This window comes from Oncorhynchus mykiss, chromosome 8 (genome assembly GCF_057628025.1).
Source record: "Oncorhynchus mykiss isolate SJ-2025 chromosome 8, ASM5762802v1, whole genome shotgun sequence".
NCBI classification, from domain to species: domain Eukaryota; kingdom Metazoa; phylum Chordata; class Actinopteri; order Salmoniformes; family Salmonidae; genus Oncorhynchus; species Oncorhynchus mykiss.
The window spans coordinates 31,478,560-31,501,125 of record NC_143029.1 but is presented as its reverse complement, the minus strand read 5'-3'; the positions used below and the strand labels follow the sequence as shown (position 1 = coordinate 31,501,125).

At 42.4% G+C, this 22,566-nt stretch overlaps 1 protein-coding gene across 1 annotated transcript in view; it reads left to right on the top strand.

Moving 5' to 3' along the window:
* Positions 1-22,566, top strand: part of LOC110529773 (sodium/potassium/calcium exchanger 4) — a 75,916-nt gene that overhangs the window by 34,692 nt on the left and 18,658 nt on the right. Inside the window, exons 3-4 of the mRNA XM_021612293.3 lie at positions 9,343-9,419; positions 22,463-22,537. Coding sequence (XP_021467968.1) covers positions 9,343-9,419; positions 22,463-22,537 — 152 coding nt within the window. The remainder of the gene's footprint in view (positions 1-9,342; positions 9,420-22,462; positions 22,538-22,566) is intronic.

Here is a 22,566-nt window from a genome sequence, read left to right as displayed (position 1 = left end):
TGCTTGTTTATGCCAGACATTTTAGTGCAGGTTTACACCGACTGACGTTTTGGAGAAATATATCAATAGAATGCTCATTTTGTAGACTTACTTAAAACATTTATTTTTAAACATTTATTTAACTAGGCAAGTCAGTTAAGAAGAAATTCTTATTTGCAATGACAGCCCACCGGGAAAGCCAGTTCCACTGCCTTTTCTTGTTCAGGGGCAGAACGAAAGATTTTTACCTTGTCAGCTCGGGGATTCAATCCAGCAACCTTTCGTTTACTGGCCCAACGCTCGAACCACTAGGCTACCTACCACCCCATACTAATCGGCTGTTAAAAGGTCATAAAAACCTCCTGTGTTATTTTTACATTTTTTGCTGAGTCAGACTGCTCAGCTCCAGTGATGTAACGCAACTGTGACAGCATGAACTGCTACTATTGTTGGCATGTAAAGTAATATGATAGAAGTTAACATATTATTTAAGGGAACCATACTATTTTAACCTTTCATGTGTTCTATATGTCACTAAGACGGTGTCTCTTTTAGCCAACTACTTTGTGGTTTGTTATGACAAAACAACACAAAGGTCTTCCAACTGAAATGGATTTGCATGAGTATAACTTTGTGCTCTAGGACCCTGTACACACTCATTGTGCAACTGATGTGAAACAAATTTGACCCAAGAATTGTGACTTGTGACACAAAGGGGTTTTTCTGGAGCAACACTGCACAATGGTTTAGTCCAAATGGTTACTGGGCAGACCTGGGATAACTATAGTTTTAGCTATGTGGAAAGTACTTTTTTTGGATTGGCTGCCTTCAACTAATGTCAGGGTTGTACAGTGTCTTGCAAAATATTCATCCCCCTTGGCGTTTATCCTATTTTGTTGCATTACAACCGGTAATTTAAATATTTTTATTTGGATTTCATTTAATGGACATACACAAAATAGTCCAAATTGGTGAAGTGAAATTTAAAAAAATACTTGTTTCAAAAAACAAAACAAGAAACCCCCAGAAAACTGGTGCGTGCATATGTATTCCCCCCCCCCTTTGCTATGTATTCCCCCCCTTTGCTATGAAGCCCCTAAATAAGATCTGGTGCAACCAATTACCTTCAGAAGTCACGTAATTAGTTATATAATTAGATTGCACACGTGGGTGGACTTTATTTAAGTGTCACATGATCTCTTTACATATACACCTGTTCTGAAAGGCCCCAGAGTCTGCAACATCACTAAGCAAGGGGCACCATGAAGACCAAGGATCTCTCCAAACAGGTCAGGGACAAAGTTGTGGAGAAGTACAGATCAGGTTGGGGTTAAAAAATATATCAGAAACTTTAAACATTCTCGGAGCACCATTAAATGCATTATTAAAAAATTGAAAAAATATGGCACCACAACAAACCTGCCAAGAGAGGGATGCCCACCAAAACTCACAGACCAGGCAAGGAGGGCATTAATCAGAGAGGCAACAAAGAGACACCCCTGAAGGAGCTGCAAAGCTCCACAGCGGAAATAGGAGTATCTGTCCATAGGACCACGTTAAGCCGTACACTCCACAAAACTGGGCTTAACGGAAGAGTGGCCAGAAAAAAAGCTATTGCTTAAAGAAAAGAATAAGCAAACACGTTTTGGTGTTCGTCAAAAGGCATGTGTTGAGACTCCCCAAACTTATGGATGAAGGTTCTCTGGTCAGATGAGACTAAAATTAGCTTTTTGGCCATCAAGAAAAACGCTATGTCTGGCCCAAACCCAACACCTCTCATCACCCTGAGAACACCATCCCCGCAACATCATGCTGCGTTTTTCATCGGCAGGGACTGGGAAACTGGTCAGAATTGAAGGAATGATGGATGGCACTAAATACAGGGAAATTATTGAGGGAAACCTGTTTGTCTTCCAGAGATTTGAGACTGGGACGGATGTTCACCTTCCAGCAGGACAATGACCCTAAGCATACTGCTAAAGCAACACTTGAGTGGTTTGAGGGGGAACATTTAAATGTCTTGGAATGGCCTAGTCAATGCCCAGACCTCAATCCAATTGAGAATCTGTGGTATGATGTAAAGATTGCTGTACACCAGTGGAACCCATCCAACTTGAAGGAGCTGGAACAGTTTTTTTCTTGAAGAATGGGCAAAAATCCCATTGGCTAGATGTGCCAAGCTTATAGAGACATACCTCAAGAGACTTGTAGCTGTAATTGCTGCAAAATGGGGCTCTACAATGTATTGACTTTGGGGGGGGGGGGGGGGGGGGGGGGGGGGGGTGAATAGTTATGCACGCCCAAGGTTTCAGAATTTCTTGTCTTATTTCTTGTTTGTTTCAACAATCAAAAATATTTTGCATCTTCAAAGTGGTAGGCATGTTATGTAAATCAAATGATAAAAACCCACCAAAAATCAAATTTATTTCCAGTTTGTAAGGCAACAAACTAGGGAAAATGCCAAGGGGGGTGACTACTTTCGCAAGCCACTGTATCTGGAACTGCATGTTGAACATAGAAATACAATTAATAGAACACAATCTCCTGTACTATTCCAATCTATCTGACAGTCATATTTGATCTACACAGCATATTTATATAATTCTGTAAATTTGCATTCTCCTGAATGTCCATTGCCTCAGGTGTACATAAGCAAGTAAGAAAAGAAAGTATATACAGTCTCAGTCAAAAGTTTGGACACACCTACTCATTCAAGGGTTTTTCTTAATTTGTACTGTTCTACATTGAAGAATAATAGAGAAGACTATTAGGTTTGATGGCGTGGGGGTGCTTTGCTGGTGACACTGTCTGGGATTTATTTAGAATTTAAGGCACACTTAACCAGCATGGCTACCACAGTATTCTGCAGCGATACGCCATCCCGTCTGGTTTGCGCTTAGTGGGACTATCATATGTTTTTAAACAGGATAATGACCAAAAACACTCCTCCAGGATGTGTAGGGGCTATTTGACCAAGGAGAGTGATGGAGTGCTGAATCAGATGACCTGGCATCCACAATCACCTGACAACCCAGTTGAGATGGTTTGAGATGAATTGGACTGCAGAGTGAAGGAAAAGCAGCCAACAAGTGCTCAGCATATGTGGGAACTCCTTCAAGATGGTTGGAAAAGCATTCCTCATGAAACTGGTTGAGAGAATGCCATGAGCGTGCAAAGCTGTCCTCATGGCAAAGGGTGGCTACTTTGAAGAATCTCAAATACAAAATATATTTTGATTTGTTTAACACTTTTTACTTCTAAATGACTCTATCAACATGCCACTGAAAAGGTTGAACGCTGCAATTAATGTTATGATATCCATTGCAAACAGCTAGCTGGATGCTCAGCAAAAACAACTTCGAAAGTGTTCTTGTTTCAATCACTATACCCCTCAAACTCAACTCTGGACTGCATTTTCTTAATTGTTCCCCTCTAATCAGGGATGATTTAGACCTGTGACACCAGGTGGGTGCAATTATTAGGTAGAACAGAAAACCAGCAGGCTCCTCACCTCATAGGGTAGGAGTTGAATACCCCTGCACGATACCATCTTTAAAAGGATAGTTTACTCAGAATACAAACTTAACATGATTTTCTACCTTCCTTGGTTGTACTTTATTTAAGGATATTGTTTCCTTTGAAACTTAATAGCCATATTTTGTTACTGTCAGTATTCTCAGTAACACAACATTAAACTGTTATTGTGTCTGTGTCATTAGTCATTAGTTTTGGAGCAACATTTTATTAGTGTTACATAATACTTTGGTAATTGCATTTTAAATGCATAGCAATGAGCTGAGTTTTTGTAACTTCTGAACACAAGGAATAGTCACTTACTTATTCCACTTATGTAATAACTTGATTATTATGCAATTATAAAGCAATGTAACAATGTTGCAATGTAACCAAGTTAATACACATGTATAAGAACTTGATGTAAAGTGTTAGTTTTACCTTATGCCACTCATTATGAAAATATATTTGTTAGTCATTTTGAAGCTGCGCAAGTGGTCTACTCGAATGATGAGATTCCATGTCCCCCATGTATTTTATTATAAGATTAATATCTGAAAGCCCTCCAAACCGTTGTTAGACTAATTCAACGAGCTGTTGTAGTTTTTGGTTCTTCATCAAATATTTGGCAGCCATCAAATAAATAATTTTTTTGTTTTCAAATAACTAGCATATGTTCAAATACCTTCAAATATAATAGGGTTTTCTGAGAGGTATTCAAAACACTTAAATAATATTTGATTCTGAGATCTGTATTTGAATAAAGAAAATGGTTACCTTTTAGTTGAAACTCTATAAAACTATATTCGACTACCATGAGTATTTGAAAAGTTGGTATTTTCAAACAAACAAAAAAATACAAAAATGTTCTGCCCAGGTCTGGTATGGGGCCTAGTTGACTCACTGCATGTGATTTGAAGTTCCACTATGGCAATACACAAATGTATGGTGTGCCACTTGACATTCATATCAGTGCCAATTTTGGACATTTAGGTGCTACCCAGATATTCCTATTTTATGTATGGCTAGGTGGTGAGAGACTGAGATTAGATTATTGTTGACCATGTTCAAGAATGTTGATTCCAATCCAACAAGAACATTAGGCTATTTCAAGGTTGACTCATGTTGAAACTGAATGATACATAGCCTACTTTCAAAGGTATCCCACAAGGTTACCACACAGACACACACTGACGCATTGTTTCACACTAAGGAACTGCAGCAACGCGCAGAACGCAGCAGACTTTCCTGTGCAAAAATGCCATCAACTCTGATCCACTGACTTGTCAAATGTGCCACCTTTTTAAACCTCAAGCCTACACTAGTGGAAAACGTATCAATTAACCTGTCTATATGAATCAGTTGTTTGGCTAGGTTTGGGACGCGACATTTAATCAAGCTGCACTGGAGCACCCTCCTTCTGCCCGCTGTGCTCTGTCAGCTGTAGTGGTAATCAAGCGATCCCCTGCCTATCCCCGTGTGGAAACGTCTGTTGAAGCATGTTCATGTCTGGACAGACCTCTGCAGGGAGGTACAAGGGCAAACTGTGTGCAGATGGTGTCTGGTTCACTGTTTACACCGCTTTGAGAGCGGGAGAGAGGTGACCAGACCCCCTCTGCCCGCCCAACTGTGCGCTAGCTCCCAGTTCTCAGAGGCGTCCTCTAAAAGCCTTTTGGAATACTGACTGTCTAAACAGAATGTTGCATGTGACCAAATCGGATTTGTGTGTGTTGAGACAGCAGTCATTTTCTGGCATGGCTACGCTAGTTGTCATAGTAACAACAAGTGTGTGCGCAGTGGTGTAGGCTGATTGGTGGTGGTGCTCCTGTTTCTTATCACTCAGAAGTTATGTAAGGTGACCACAATGCCTGCCATGGACCTTTCCCAGTTCATTTGAATGTTCAAAATCATAGTGTAAGAACACTTTTAAAGCCTTAAGAGATAAGATTATCCAACTTTTAAAATGTGTCCTTTTTGGCTAGCCAAGGCAGTCAACTAGCTAGCTAGGTAGATGTTTAGCTTTCTAGAGCATTCACTAATTTGACAAACTGTCAACAGTGTAGCTAGCAAGCAACAATATATGCTAAATAACAGTCTATAAACCACTTGAGGGCAAATAAATCAGATTTGACTATTCAGACAAGTTGCATGGCCAGGAATCAGATTTGTATCTGACTTCAAAACACCTACGAAGGTGGTTTGAAAAGCTGCTTGAAATATCCGATTCCATGTGCTTTTTGGCTGTTCAGACTACAGGAAAAATAACAGATTCGAATCAGATATGCAAAAAGATAGGATTTGACTTCAAACTGCTAATGTGAAGAAGGCTTTTAGTACCTTTGCCATCATACTTCTGGGTGGGTGCTTTCAAGGCAACTGGGAACTCGACGAGTTTCCGATTTGGAATTCCGAATTGGGTGACGGTTCCAAAAAATGCTCCCCGTCGTAGCTTGTTTCCCCCCCCCCAGAGTTCCCAGTTCTCTTGAACACACTGAAGTCGGAAGTCGGAAATTTCCGAGTTCATGGTTCCCAGTTGTTTTGATCGTGGCATTATACCACGCACACAGCCAGACTTGATTGTGTTGTATCACTAAGGGGTTGTGACGTTAACTACAGAAAGGGACCGAGAGGGATGGCGGGTAGAGCCATTCAATTATTGATTGATTCACAGATCTCCCGAGTCTGATGCTTCTTTTAATTACAGACAAGGAAGGGAAAATGTGGGCGATTAGGCAACAGAGCGGGTTAAAGCGCACTATAAGAAAGGGGAAAATATTCTTGTTGACTTGGTTGGCAGCTCTATTTTTCGATTCCTCTAAGCTTTGTAGTCATCATTGCCAAATGAGTCAAGCGATTGATAGGCTACCTACTGTATTTTCTGAAGTAGCATAGGCCTATTTAAGGCTATGTTTACACAGGCAGCCTAATTCTGATGTTTTTTTTCTTCACTAATAGGTCTTTTGACCTGAAATAGATCTGATGTGAAAAGAGCTGATGTGATTGGTCAAAATACCAATTAGTGGAAAAATGATCAGAATTGGGCTCTCTGTGAAAACACAGTGTATTATTGTTACGTTGCATGTCGCTCAAGTAGCCTAAAGACCCTTGTTGTCAGCTGTCATGTTCTAAGTAATTGCTCTTGTGAGCGGTGGTCACATGACAACGCTTTTGCCACATGACATGGTTTCATAAATAAAATGAGCAAAATATAATGCACGATGAAATGTTTTTCCACACTGAAGTCCACATATTGCTTTCTTTGCTTATATCTGTGATGACATGCAGCATCTGACCTTGGGAAGACTCTCCATAGATTATATAAGGCTCCCTGCCTTACAGAGATTTCAGAGCGGGGTGTGGTGTCACGTGGCAAAGGACCGATACCTGTGCTAATATAAAAAAATCACGCTACTAGTGGAGAGTCACTACCATGGATAATGACCAAGGAAATCCTGGACCCATATCTGAAGTTGACGGTCCTTTAACCGTCCCTCTTTTTACCGGTATGCCTACTGGGGGAAGGGATGTCAAACTGTACATCTCATATGATGTCCCTTTGAAGAGTTGGGCCAAAGCAGCGGTGCCAAGGAGGAGTCCAAACTTGGTTTCGTAAATCAGTCATGAGCGCCATCTAATGTTAATAGGCGGTGGATTGCATTAGGCGTTCGTTGTCTCAGGCGTACATTGTCATTTCATGGGTCCATATGCGACAGAAGATCAAAATGCATTGGTGTTAAACTGTGCATAGTATTTCTGTGTGAATGGTAATGCATTGTTGTTTCAGTTTCTTTTCCAATTATCTGGGGTAAGCATTTTTTTTCAAGCCACATGCAAATGCACCAGTACATCAAAACAAATATATACTGTCTATCTGATCTAAATGTAGCCTACTGTGTATTTTGGACAATCTATGATTATATAACTTTATGCTCTAGTATCCTTACTGCCTGGCACATTGTTGTACATTATGTAAGAGATAGGAAGAGGCACATGCAGGTGTACATCTGACCTCTGGTGGACTTAACACCATTCCTAATACAGACACTAGCGGCTCCCATGGAGGGCCAGTCTGTTTCTTTCTGCTGCGGCCAGATACTGAAAGGAGTGACCACGGTCTTGGGCAGTACAGGGGTCAGTACTGGGGTCAATAGAGTCAGCGGTCAGCCTGTAATCTGGGATGCCTCCCACAAATGTGATATATATATATATATATATATATATATATATATATATATATATATATATATATATATATATATATATATATTAGTTTAAAATTTGGACACCTATTCATTCAAGAGTGTTTCTTTATATTCACTATTTTCTACATTGTAGAATAATAGCGAAGACCTTTCCCTTACATCAAAACTATGAAATAACACATGGAATCATGTAGTAACCAAAAAAAGTGTTAAACAAATCAAAATATATTTGAGATTCTTTATAGTAGCCACCCTTTGCCTTGATGACAGCTTTGCACACACTTGGCATTCTCTCAATCAGCTTCACCTGAAATGCTTTTCCAACAGTCTTGAACATATGCTGAGCACTTGTTGGCTGCTTTTCCTTCACACTGCGGTCCAATTCATCCCAGATCATCTCAATTGGGTTGAGCTCGAGTGATTGTGGAGGCCAGGTCATCCAATGCAGCACTCCGTCAAGTAGACCATTCACAGCCTTGAGGTGTGTTGGGTCATTGTCCTGTTGAAAAACAGATGATAGTCCAACTAAGCGCAAACCAGATGGGATGGAAAATCGCTTCAGAATGCTGTGCTAGCCATGCTGGTTAAGTTTTCCTTGAACTCTGTGAAGCATTTTTTTGGGCTGCAATCTGAGGTGCAGTTAACTCTCACAAACTTAACCTCTGCAGTAGCGGTATCTCTGGGTCTTCCTTTTCCTGTGATGGTCCAGTTTCATCATAACGCTTGATGGTTTTTGGGACTGCACTTGAAGAAACGTTCAAAGTTCTTGAAATTTTCTGCATTGAATTACCTTCATGTCTTAATGATGAACTGTCATTTGTCTTTGTTGATTTGAGCTGTCCTTGCCATAATATGGACTCGGTCTTTCACCAAATAGCCCTATCATCTGTATACCACCCCTACCTTGTCGCAACATAACTGATTGGCTCAAAGGCATTAAGAAGGAAAGAAATTCCACAAATGAACTTTTAACAAGGCACACCTGTTAATTGAAATGCATTCCAGATGACTACCTCATGAAGCTGGTTGAGAGAATGCCAAGAGTGTGTAAAGCTGTCATCAAGGCAAATGGTGTCTACTTTGAAGGTTCTCAAATATAAAATATATTTGATTTATTTAACACTTCACTATTATTCTACAATGTAGACAATAGTCAATAAATGAACTCTGGAATAAACTCTGGAATGAGTATCCAAACTGTGAGTGTCCAAACTTGACTGGTACTCTGAATATATATATATATATATATATTCAAAAATTTTATTTGTGTGTCAATTTCGACCAGCCCACCCAACAAATAATGGTCCGGCCCTCTGGCATTTGCCAGATTGCCAATCCGGCCCTATTGGACAAGTTCAGGTAGTTCATCCCGGCTTTATAGGTTTCCAAACGTTTACTCCCTACTGAACACAAGACCCGTTCATGCTTTTTAAGTATTACCTCACTGTCTTTTTTTAGGGGTTGAGGAGGATCCTTTGGTGACGTATTGCAAATTAAGTAATGTTGACTTGAACATTTAAAAGTCTTACCAAGCTCTTTGTCAGTGCCGCCACCACACAAGGTAAACTCATCCTTGGTTGTGGACAAGGGGGAATCTGGCACATCAGTCACATTACTGACACACCGTGATGTTGTTTTCTCTTCTCAGCTATCAAGGAGTTCCCTGAAGACATGTTTTCCAACTACGAGCGCAAGAGTGGGGCCGTCCTGCTGCACATCGTGGCGGTAAGAGAGCGCTTTAATGCTTCTATTACTAGGTCAACCTCTTGTTCTCACACCTAGTTAGTGGACACTTCTTGATTGCCCCTAATACTGTAGGTATGAAAGGTGTAAGCAATATAAGAATGACTCCACCTAGACCTTACTCTTAGAATGATGTTGTCATGACGTTGGCCTGGGGGGTAGGTTTATGACAGTCATAAATACCCCTTCCCCCCCCTTTTTCCTCTCTCTACCGTACTGAGGTTACATTTGCAAAACCCTTGGTTAACATAGAGATTCTGGGAACATCAGTAGGTGGGGGGAAATGAACTATATTCTGGTAATCCGAACAATTGAACATATGCGGTAGTACTTAATGAATATGATTTCCGGTTGTCATCTGAGACATTCTCATCAATGATAACATTACATAAACTCTACAGTGGAAAGTCTACACACCAGAGTTATCGGATTCACATGGAATTGTTGTTCAATGTAAGTGTTTGAATATGAAATTATTCGTGATGGGATGAAATGTGATCTTAGCTTCTTAAATGTGAGATTTGGGTTTTCATAAGATAAAGTCAAGAAATCTGTAATTGATTTTTTATTTTTTATTTTATTTTGCTGAGAAGATCTTAGTCGTAACAGCTTAGTCGCCAACTACTATATATATATATATACTCTGCTCTGCTCAATCAGCCCTGTGAAGGGACATGGGCTATAAAACTTTTCAAACACACCCTCCTCTGCCTTCCTAAATAAGCCCTTGACGACAATATAACTAATGGTTCCAAAGATGTGCGGACGACGGTCCTATGTCAGAATGATTCAGATAATAACTACAGAACGAAGACAACATCCGCGTGAGCTTTGGTTGCGAATGGTATGAACTTTGAACTCTTATTCACTACAGAGGTGATACCTCCTAGCCGTTGAGTTAGCAACAGCAGATGCAACGAGGGTTAGGAAGGAACAGACAGAGTATCCCGTCTATCACCCAACAACGTTACTACAACGTATCCAATTGACAACCAGAGACATTCTTCAAAGGACTCGTTTTGGCAACACAGCCTTCCATCTACCACCAACCTACCGAAGCGCAGCACAGAGTAAATATTTATTGCATTTTCCTTTTCCAAATGGGCGGTAATTTAGAATGCATAAGATACTGTATTTACGATAGCCCAACTTGTTCCCTTTGTTCCTCAGTCTTCCTGCTCCTTCACTCAAACCCAGCCCCTTTTCTTTTGTGTAACAAGATGTCATATCTGTTCCGCCCGCTAGGGACGTTTTCCTTTATGACGTAATTTGTAATCAAGTTATGATTTAATTATGTGTAAGTGTAATTCTGTGTGATTAGTTAGGTATTTAGTAAATCAATAATTAAACCCAATTTTGTATTGCTGATTCAAATTGTTAGCCAGGGTTTGTGCCGATAACCAAGAATTTACAACTTTCAAATGAGACTGAAGTAAGAGGACGATTGATATTGACTGCTATTGATGTAAAATATTACTAGGTCTTTAAGAGTTTATTCGGAAGATACAGTGCCTTGCGAAAGTATTCGGCCCCCTTGAACTTTGCGACCTTATGCCACATTTCAGGCTTCAAACATAAAGATATAAAACTGTATTTTTTTGTGAAGAATCAACAACAAGTGGGACACAATCATGAAGTGGAACGACATTTATTGGATATTTTAAACTTTTTTAACAAATCAAAAACTGAAAAATTGGGCGTGCAAAATTATTCAGCCCCTTTACTTTCAGTGCAGCCAACTCTCTCCAGAAGTTCAGTGAGGATCTCTGAATGATCCAATGTTGACCTAAATGACTAATGATGATAAATACAATCCACCTGTGTGTAATCAAGTCTCCGTATAAATGCACCTGCACTGTGATAGTCTCAGAGGTCCGTGAAAAGCGCAGAGAGCATCATGAAGAACAAGGAACACACCAGGCATGTCCGAGATACTGTTGTGAAGAAGTTTAAAGCCGGATTTGGATACAAAAAGATTTCCCAAGCTTTAAACATCCCAAGGAGCACTGTGCAAGCGATAATATTGAAATGGAAGGAGTATCAGACCACTGCAAATCTACCAAGACCTGGCCGTCCCTCTAAACTTTCAGCTCATACAAGGAGAAGACTGATCAGAGATGCAGCCAAGAGGCCCATGATCACTCTGGATGAACTGCAGAGATCTACAGCTGAGGTGGGAGACTCTGTCCATAGGACAACAATCAGTCGTATATTGCACAAATCTGGCCTTTATGGAAGAGTGGCAAGAAAGCCATTTCTTAAAGATATCCATAAAAAGTGTCGTTTAAAGTTTGCCACAAGCCACCTGGGAGACACACCAAACATGTGGAAGAAGGTGCTCTGGTCAGATGAAACCAAAATTGAACTTTTTGGCAACAATGCAAAACGTTATGTTTGGCGTAAAAGCAACACAGCTGAACACACCATCCCCACTGTCAAACATGGTGGTGGCAGCATCATGGTTTGGGCCTGCTTTTCTTCAGCAGGGACAGGGAAGATGGTTAACATTGATGGGAAGATGGATGGAGCCAAATACAGGACCATTCTGGAAGAAAACCTGATGGAGTCTGCAAAAGACCTGAGACTGGGACGGAGATTTGTCTTCCAACAAGACAATGATTCAAAACATAAAGAAAAATCTACAATGGAATGGTTCAAAAATAAACATATCCAGGTGTTAGAATGGCCAAGTCAAAGTCCAGACCTGAATCCAATCGAGAATCTGTGGAAAGAACTGAAAACTGCTGTTCACAAATGCTCTCCATCACCCAATTTTTCCGTTATTGATTTGTTAAAAAAGTTTGAAATATCCAATAAATGTTGTTCCACTTCATGATTGTGTCCCACTTGTTGTTGATTCTTCACAAAAAAATACAGTTTTATATCTTTATGTTTGAAGCCTGAAATGTGGCAAAAAGTTGCAAAGTTCAAGGGGGCCGAATACTTTCGCAAGGCACTGTAACAGCTCTATAAATATTATTTTGTGGTGCCCGACTCTCTAGTTAATTACATTTACATGATTAGCTCAATCAGGTGGTATTAATTACGGATAAATTATTTTATAGAATAGCATGTCATATCACTTAATCCGGCATAGCCAAAGGCACGACAATGTGCTGTAGTTTCCAACAGTGGCGTCATGCACGACAAATGTTTGTGGGGTTACTGATGGCATTATTCAATATTTTCACATTAATACTTTTAAAAATATTTTTTTCATATATTGAAAATGTAAAATATTTAAGGATCATAGGACCCCTCAGTTTCAATGGACATCTAGTACACCCCCCCCCCCCACATTCTTTCAGATGTACAAGTATGATCAAGAGGTGTCTCTATAGGAGGCTAAGGGTTGAATTTGGACTGGCATACCTCAATCTCCTTTAACAACAATACACCTCAGCTTGATCTCACACCGGGGAGAACTACTTCCCCCTCTTCCCCCTCTCAAGGCCGACCGCGGTACTCCAGGCATTGTTAGCAGAAAACACTATCCCCAATTGTAGTGAATGAAAAAATGGCAATCTTCGTTGTCAAACTTTGTGTAAATAACAATGTTTAGAAAACAATCATGATACCAATAATTGCATATAATACACCATTTGCATAGTTAATTGTTTAATTACATGCATTTTAATCAATTTCTTCATTTCCTGCACTAATGTGTTGTCATTTACACGCTGTCACGTTTCTTTCGTCTTAGTATGCCTCTATTATTTTTTTTAACAACACTTTTCCTTGACAGAATAATGATTCTCCTATTTGACTGCATTTTCAGGCAGTTCTTACTTTGGTCACTAGATGGCGTTCAGGCTATTTCTAAGGGTCTGTGCTCCCGAAGTTGTTGACTGTTTTTGTGCTTTCCAGCAGTTCTCAGCTGATAGCAGCAAATGGCAAGCAGTTTCTTCCTGGCAATAAAAATGTATAATTGCCATCATTTTTTCGAGTCATTGCTGAATTTTTTTATGTCACAAATTAAACATTAAACCTCGTAAATAATACATGGTAACCTTGTAAACAATTCATTTAGACCCTGCGTTTATTTTGAAAAATTCACTTTTTTGCACGGCAATTTAGAGGGACATGCACTTATTTGAGACAATGTTTAATTGACGTTTTACTGTAAAAGTATAATTTAGTTGCTAATGAGAGCCTGCAGTACCCAGGTTGACCTTCAACTTGAGTTACTCAATGAGAGAGCCAGCAATGTCACTTCCTGGAGTAACTCAAACTGTGCATGTTATTTCTCTGAGATGCCATCTTTAACTGACTTAATTTGGCTTCAATGCGTTATTGAGTCTTCTTCATGCGTCGCACCGAGAGATAAACACCTCCCTGGGAAGAAAAAGGGCGGGGGTGTATGCCTCATGATTAACGACTCATGGTGTAATCATAACAACATACAGGAACTCAAGTCATTCTGCTAACCTGACATAGAATTCCTTACAATCAAATGCCGGCTATATTATCTCCCAAGATAATTCTTGTCAGTTATCGCCACAGCTGTGTGTATATACCCCCTCAAGCAGACACCACGATGGGCCTCAAGGAACTTCACTGAACTCTATGTAAACTGGAAACCATATATCCTGAGGCTACATTTATTGTAGCTGGGGATTTTAACAAAGCACATTTGAGAACAAGGCTACCTAAATTCTATCAGCATATTGATTGCAGCACTCGCATTATCAATACACTCGATCACTGCTACTCTAACTTCTGCAATGCATACAATGCCCTTCCTCGTTCTCCCTTCGGCAAATCCTACCACGACTCCATCTTGCTCCTACAGTCTTATAGGCAGAAACTCAAATAGGTAGTACCTGTGACTAGAACCATTCAATGCTGGTCTGACCAATCGGAATCCACGCGTCAAGATGGTTTTGATCTCGCGGACTGGGAAATGTTCCGGGCAGCCTCAGAGAATAACATCGATCTGTACGCCGACTTGGTGAGTGAATTTATAAGGAAGTGCATTGGAGATGTTGTAACCACTATTAAAACCTACCCTAACCAGAAACCATGGATGGATGGCGGCATCCATGGCTGAATATAAACAGTATAGTTATTCCCCCAGGAAGGCAATCAAACAAGTGAAATGTCAGTATAGGGACAAAGTGGAGTTGCAATTCAACGGCTCAGACACGAGACGTATGTGGCAGGGTCTACAGGAAATCATGGACTACAAAAAGAAAACCAGCCACGTTACGGACGCCGATGTGACGCTTCCAGACAAACGAAACACCTTCTTTGCCTGCTTTGAGGGTAATATTCCTCTGCGACTGGAATACCGACATAATCTGCCCGAAGATTCCAACAGGCCCCTCAGGCGCGACGTCCACTGAAGGCCCATTCTGCTAACCTGCTAGGTCTGCTAGCTACCTAGAGCTTCTTGGAACCCTACTAATTCCACGACTGGTCTATCGATGCCACCGCACGAAGAGGCAAAAACAGACTTACCCCCATTGCGATGTCCCCCATAGGCTAACTTGCTAGCCCCGGTCTGCTAACTGCTAGCTTGCCTGCCAACGGTCTGCTAACTGCTAGCTTGTTTAGCCCCGGCCTACTAACTGTTAGCGTGTTAGCATCGGCCTGCTAACTGTCTGAATCGCCGTATCCCCAGTCAGCCCAACCCCTCACTGGACCCATATGTTCACTTGGCTACGCATGTCTCTCCCTAATATCAAAATGCCTTGTCCATTACTGTCCTGGTTAGTGATTACTGTCTCATTTTACTGTAGAGCCTCTATCCCTGCTCAATATGCCTTAACCAACCATGTTGTTCCACCTCCTACATATGCGATGACATCACCTGGTTTAAACGTCTCTAGAGACTATCTCTCTCATCATTACTCAATGCCTAGGTTTACCTCCAATGTACTCACATCCTACCTTACCTTTGTTTGTACACTATGCCTTGAATCTATGCTGTCGTGCCCAGAAACCTGCTCCTTTTACTATCTGTTCCTAACGTGCTAGACGGCCATTTCGTATAGCATTGCCGTACCCTTATCCTACTTCTCCTCTGTTCCTCTGGTGATGTTGAGGTTAATCCAGGTCCTGCCGTGCCTAGCTCCACTCCCACTCCCCAGGTGCTCTCATTTGTTGACTTCTGTAACCGTAAAAGCCTTGGTTTCATGCATGTTAACATTAGAAGCCTACTCCCTAAGTTTGTTTTACTCACTGCTTTAGCACACTCTGCCAACCCGGATGTCTTAGCCATGTCTGAATCCTGGCTAAGGAAAACCACCAAAAACCCTGAAATCAAATCAAATCAAAATCAAATCAAATGTATTTATATAGCCCTTCGTACATCAGCTGATATCTCAAAGTGCTGTACAGAAACCCAGCCTAAAACCCCTAACAGCAAGCAATGCAGGTGTAGAAGCACGGTGGCTAGGATAAACTCCCTAGAAAGGCCAAAACCTAGGAAGAAACCTAGAGAGGAACCAGGCTATGTGGGGTGGCCAGTCCTCTTCTCCATCACCATTGCTAACTATAAAATTTTCCGCCAAGATAGAACTGCCAAAGAGGGCGGTGTTGCAATCTACTGCAAAGATAGTAATGCATAACTCTGCAGGCTATCCAAGTCTGTACCCAAACAATTCGAGCTTCTACTTCTAAAAATTAACCTTTCCAGAAACAAGTCTCTCACGGTTGCCGCTTGCTATAGACCTCCCTCTGCCCCCAGCTGTGCCCTCGATACCATATGTGAATTGATTGCCCGCCATCTATCTTCTGAGCTCGTGCTACTAGGTGACCTAAACTGGGACATGCTTAACACCCCGGCCATCCTATAATCCAAGCTAGATGCCCTCAATCTCACACAAATTATCAATGAACCTACCAGGTACAACTCCAAATTTGTAAACATGGGCACCCTCATAGATGTCATCCTAACTAACTCGCCCTCCGAATACACCTCTGCTGTTTTCAATCAAGATCTCAGCGATCACTGCCTCATTGCCTGCATCCATAATGGGTCTGCGACCAAACGACCACCCCTCATCACTGTCAAACGCTCCCAAACACCTTTCCAATCGACCTGGCCGGGATATCCTGGAATTACATTAACCTCATCCCGTCAGTAGATGATGCCTGGCTATTCTTTAAAAGTGCCTTCCTCACCATCTTAAATAAGCATGCCCCATTCAAAAAATGTAGAACTAGGAATAGATATAGTCCTTGGTTCACTCCAGACCTGTCTGCCCTTGACCAGCACAAAAACATCCTGTGGTGTTCTGCATTAGCATCGAATAGCCCCAGTGATATGTTAATTACAAATATACAAAGGCAGTTAGGAAAGCTAAGGCTAGCTTTTTCAAACAAATTTGCAACCTGTAGTATTAACTCAAAAAAATTCTGGGACACTGTAAAGTCCATGGAGAATAAGAGCACCTCCTCCCAGCTGCCCACTGCTCTGAGGCTAGGAAACACTGTCACCACCGATAAATCCACTATGGCCATGCTTTCCACCTGGCTACCCCTACCCCGGTCAACTGCCCGGCACCCTCCACAGCAATCCGCCAAAGCCCGCACCATTTCTGCTTCACCCAAATCCAGATTGCTGATGTTCTGAAAGAGCTGCAAAATCTGGACCCCTACAAATCAGCCGGGCTAGACAATCTGGACCCTCTCTTTCTAAAATTATCTGCCGAAATGGTTGCAACCCCTATTACTAGCCTGTTCAACCTCTCTTTCGTATCGTCTGAGATTCTCAAAGATTGGAAAGCTGCCGCGGTCATCCCCCTCTTCAAAGGGGGTGACACTCTAGCCCAAACTGCTACCGACCTATATCTATCCTACCCTGTCTTTCTAAGGTCTTCGAAAGCCAAGTTAACAAACAGATTACCGACCATTTCGAATCCCACCGTACCTTCTCCGCTATGCAATCTGGTTTCAGAGCTGGTCATGGGTACACCTCAGCCACGCTCAAGGTTCTAAACGACATCATCAATAAGACACAATACTGTGCAGCCGTATTCATCGACCTGGCCAAGGCTTTCGACTCTGTCAATCACCACATTCTTAGTGGCAGACTCGACAGCCTTGGTTTCTCAAATGATTGCCTTGCCTGGTTTAACATCTACTTCTCTGATAGAGTTCAGTGTGTCAAATCGGAGGGCCTGTTGTCCAGAACTCTGGCAGTCTCTATGGAGGTGCCACAGGGTTCAATCCTCGGGCTGACTCTCTTCTCTGTATACATCAATGATGTTGCTCTTGCTGCTGGTGATTCTCTGATACACCTCTACGCAGATGACACCATTCTGTATACTTCTGGCCACTCTTTGGACACTGTGTTAACTAACCTCTAGACGAGCTTCAATGCCATACAACTCTCCTTCCGTAGCCTCCAACTGCTCTTAAATGCAAGTAAAACTAAATGCATGCTTTTCAACCGATCGCTGCCCGCACCTGCTCACCTGTCCAGCATCACTACTCTGGACGGCTCTGACTTAGAATACATGGACAACTACAAATACATAGGTGTCTGGTTAGACTGTAAACTCTCCTTCCAGACTCACATTAAGCATCTCCAATCCAAAATTAAATCTAGAATTGGCTTCCTATATCGCAACAAAGCATCCTTCGCTCATGCTGCAAACATACCCTCGTAAAAATGACCATCCTACCGATCCTCAACTTCGGTGATGTCATCTATAAAATAGCCTCCAACACTCTACTCAACAAACTGGATGCAGTATATCACAGTGCCATCTGTTTTGTCACCAAAGCCCCATACACTACCCACCATTGCGACCTGTACACTCTCGTTGGTTGGCCCTCGCTTCATACTCGTCACCAAACCCACTGGCTACAGGTGCTCTGCTAGGTAAAGCCCGCCTTATCTCAGCTCACTGGTCACCATAGCAGCACCCACTCGTAGCACGCGCTCCAGCAGGTATATCTCACTGGTTACCCCCAAAGCCAATTCCTCCTTTGGTCGTCTTTCCTTCCAGTTCTCTGCTGCCAATGACTGGAACGAACTGCAAAAATCTCTGAAGCTGGAGACTCACATCTCCCTCACTAGCTTTAAGCGCCAGCTGTCAGCTTTAAGCGCCAGCTGTCATTTGCACTCACTGTATATAGACTTTTTGTTTTCTTTTGTTCTACTGTATTATTGACTGATTAGGTTTTGTTTATTCCATGTGTAACTCTGTTGTATGTGTCGAATTGCTATGCTTTATCTTGGCCAGGTCGCAGTTGCAAATGAGAACTTGTTCTCAACTAGCCTACCTGGTTAAATAAAGATGAAAAAAATAAATTAAATGTAAAAATAAATACAGTGCCACCATTGCGGCTTGCTAACAAGGACTGTGCCTCTCCCCTCTCCTTCTCCCTGGCTGATGTGAGTAAGACATTTAAGCGTGTTAACCCTCGCAAGACTGCTGGCCCAGACGGCATCCCTAGCCGCATCCTCAGAGCATTCGCAGTCCAGCTGGCTAGTGTGTTTACGGACATATTCAATCGCTCCCTATTCCAGTCTGCTGTCCCCACATGCTTCACGATGGCTACCATTGTTCCTAAACCGAAGAAGGCAAAGATATATCTGAACTAAATTACTACCGCGCCGTAGCACTCACTTCTGTCATCATGAAGTGCTTTGAGAGACAAGTCAAGGATCATATCACCTCCACCTTACCTGCCACCCTAGATCCACTTCAGTTTGCATACTGCCCCAACAGGTTCACAGATGATGCAATCACCATCACACTGCACACTGCCCTATCCCATCTGGACACGAGGAATACTTGTAAGAATGCTGTTCATTGACTACAGCTCAGCATTCAACACCATAGTACCCTCCAAGCTCATCATTAAGCTGGAGGCCCTGAGTCTCAACCCCGCCCTGTGCATTTGGGTAATGGACTTTTTGACTGACCACACCCTGGTGGTGAATGTAGGAAACAACATCTCCACTTCGCTGACCCTCATCACAACACACAGGGGTACATGCTCAGCCCCTTCCTGTACTCCCTGTTCACCCATGACTGCGTGGGCATGCACGCCTCCAACTCAATCATCAAGTTTGCAAACGACACAACAGTAGTGGGCTTGATTACCAACAACGACGAGACAGCCTACAGGGAGGAGGTGAGGGCCCTCGGAGTGTGGTGTCAGGAAAACAACCTCTCACTCAACATCAACAAAACAAAAGAGATGATCGTGGACTGGAAACAGCAGAAGGAGCACCCCCCTATCCACATCGAAGGGACAGTAGTGGAGAATGTGGAAGATTTAAATTCCTCGGCGTACACATCACAGACAAACTGAAATGGTCCACCCACACAGACAGTGTGGTGAAGAGGGCGCAACAGTGCCTCTTCAACAGCTTACAGACGGCAACAGCTTACAGACGGTAGGTAATTAAAGTCTCAGTTATGAAAACTTAGGACAAGAAAGAGGCCTTTCTACTGACTCTGAAATACACCAAAAGAAAGATGCCCAGGGTCCCTGCTCATCTGTGTGAACGTGCCTTAGGCATGCTGCAAGGAGGCATGAGGACTGCAGATGTGGCCATTGCTACGTCCATACTGTGAGATGCTTAAGACAGCGCTACAGGGAGACATGACGGACAGCTGATCATCCTCGCAGTGGCAGACCACATGTACCAACACCTGCACAGGATCGGTACATCCGAACATCACACCTGCGGGACAGGTACAGGATGGCAACAACAACTGCCTGAGTTACACCAGGAATGCACAATCCCTATATCAGTCTCAGACTGTCCGTAATAGGCTGAGGGTGGACTGAGGGCTTGTAGGCCTGTTGTAAGGCAGGTCCTCACCAGACATCACAGGCAACAACATCGGCTATGGGCACAAACCCAACGTCGCTGGACCAGACAGGACTGGCAAAAATAGCTCTTCACTGAGTTGCGGTTGGATGCACATTTATTGTCAAACGAATGAGCGTTACATTGAGGCCTGTTTATCGTACCTTTAATTAACTAGGCAAGTCGGTTAAGAACAAATTCTTATTTTCAATGACAGCCTAGGAACAGTGGGTTAACTGCCTTGTTCAGGGGCAGATCGACATATTTTTACGTTGTCAGGGATTCAGTCTTGCAACCTTTCGGTTACAAGTCCAACGCTCTAACCACTAGGCTACCTGTTGCCCCAGGTAGCTACCTGCCTGTACTCTGGAGCGGGATCGATTTGGAGGTGGAGGGTCCGTCATGGTCTGAGGTGGTGTGTCACAGCATCATCGGACTGAGCTTGTTGTCATTGCAGGCAATCTCAAGGCTGTTCGTTACAAGGAAGACATCCTCCTCCCTCATGTGGTACCCTTCCTGCAGGCTCATCCTGACATGACCCTCCAGCATGACAATGCCACCAGCCATACGGCTCGTTCTGTGCGTGATTTCCTGCAAGACAGGAATGTCAGTGTTCTGCCATGGCCAGCGAAAAGCCTGGGTCTTAATCCCATTGAGCGCGTCTGGGACCTGTTGGATCAAAAGGTGACGGCTAGGGCCATTCCCCCCAGAAATGTCCGGGAACTTGCAGGTGCCTTGGTGGAAGAGTGGGGTAACATCTTACAGCAAGAACTGGCAAATATGGTGCAGTCCATGAGGAGGAGATGCACTGCAGTACTTATTGCAGCTGGTGGCCACACCAGACACTGACTCGTACTTTTGATTTTGACGCCCCTTTTGTTCAGGGACACATTATTCCATTTCTGTTAGTCACATATCTGTGGAACTTGTTCAGTTTATGTCTGTTGTTGAATCTTGTTATGTTCATACAAATATTTACATGTTAAGTTTGCTGAAAATAAATGCAGTTGACACTGAGAGGATGTTTCTTTTTTTGCTGAGTTATCTGAGTATGCTGAGTTTATCACGTCAAGTGTACCGAAATAGGATTATATTCTCTCACACAATGGTAAGGAACAATTGCCTGGTCCCAGATCTCTTTGTGCGGTCTTCCCAACTGCCATGGTTATTTGGCATGACAATGATCATAGGAGTTGGCTATACAGCACAAACAGAGATCTGGCACCAGGCTAGGAGAATACGATGCACTGCAGAAAATGTTTAACCAATAAATTCAGTTTTCGAAGTGATGGGATCGATCCCAAATCAACCCGGTGTTCCCCATACTGTGTGTTATTTGATTTATCTTCCTCCTTTGCACCCCAATATCTCAACTTGCACACTCATCTTCTGTACATATATCACTCCAGTGTTTAATTGCTATATTGTAATTATAATACCACTATGGCCTATTTATTGCCTTACCTCCCTTACACACTGTATATAGACTTGTTCTATTGTATTATTGACTGTATGTTTGTTTATTCCATGTGTAACTCTGTGTTGTTGTTTGTGTCACACTGCTTTGCTTTATCTTGGCCAGGTCGTAGTTGTAAATGAGAACTTGTTCTCCACTAGCCTACCTGGTTAAATAAAGGTGAAATATATATTTTTAAACTAGCCCCTACCCAACTAGTCAGTTGTTTAGATCTGAGAGGATTGGAAGGGTATTATTCTACCTAATCCAGTAGTAGCTGTTCCATCTTTCCGCCAGATATGATAGGTAGCATTTTCACCACATTTCTTACTTGTTGTATCTAATCATGGCTGTATCATCTTCTTTGGTCTAGTGCTCTTCTGTATCTCACCTTCTTTGGTCTAGTGCTCTTCTGTATCTCACCTTCTTTGGTCTAGTGCTCTTCTGTATCTCACCTTCTTTGGTCTAGTGCTCTTCTGTATCTCATCTTCTTTGATCTAGTGCTCTTCTGTATCTCACCTTCTTTGGTCTAGTGCTCTTCTGTATCTCACCTTCTTTGGTCTAGTGCTCTTCTGTATCTCACCTTCTTTGGTCTAGTGCTCTTCTGTATCTCACCTTCTTTGGTCTAGTGCTCTTCTGTATCTCACCTTCTTTGGTCTAGTGCTCTTTACATTCATCCTTCACCTCTCCTTCATTCCTTCATTGAGATCTTCCAACTTTCCTATTTGTTCAGCCAAGTTAACGTTTCAGACACGCATACACACTGACTCTTCTCTCCCGTCTCGACAGGCCCTCTATATGTTCCTGGCCCTCGCTATAATCTGTGACGACTACTTTGTACCGTCGCTGGAGAAGATCTGTGAGGTGAGAGACTCTTGTCAGGACACACAATC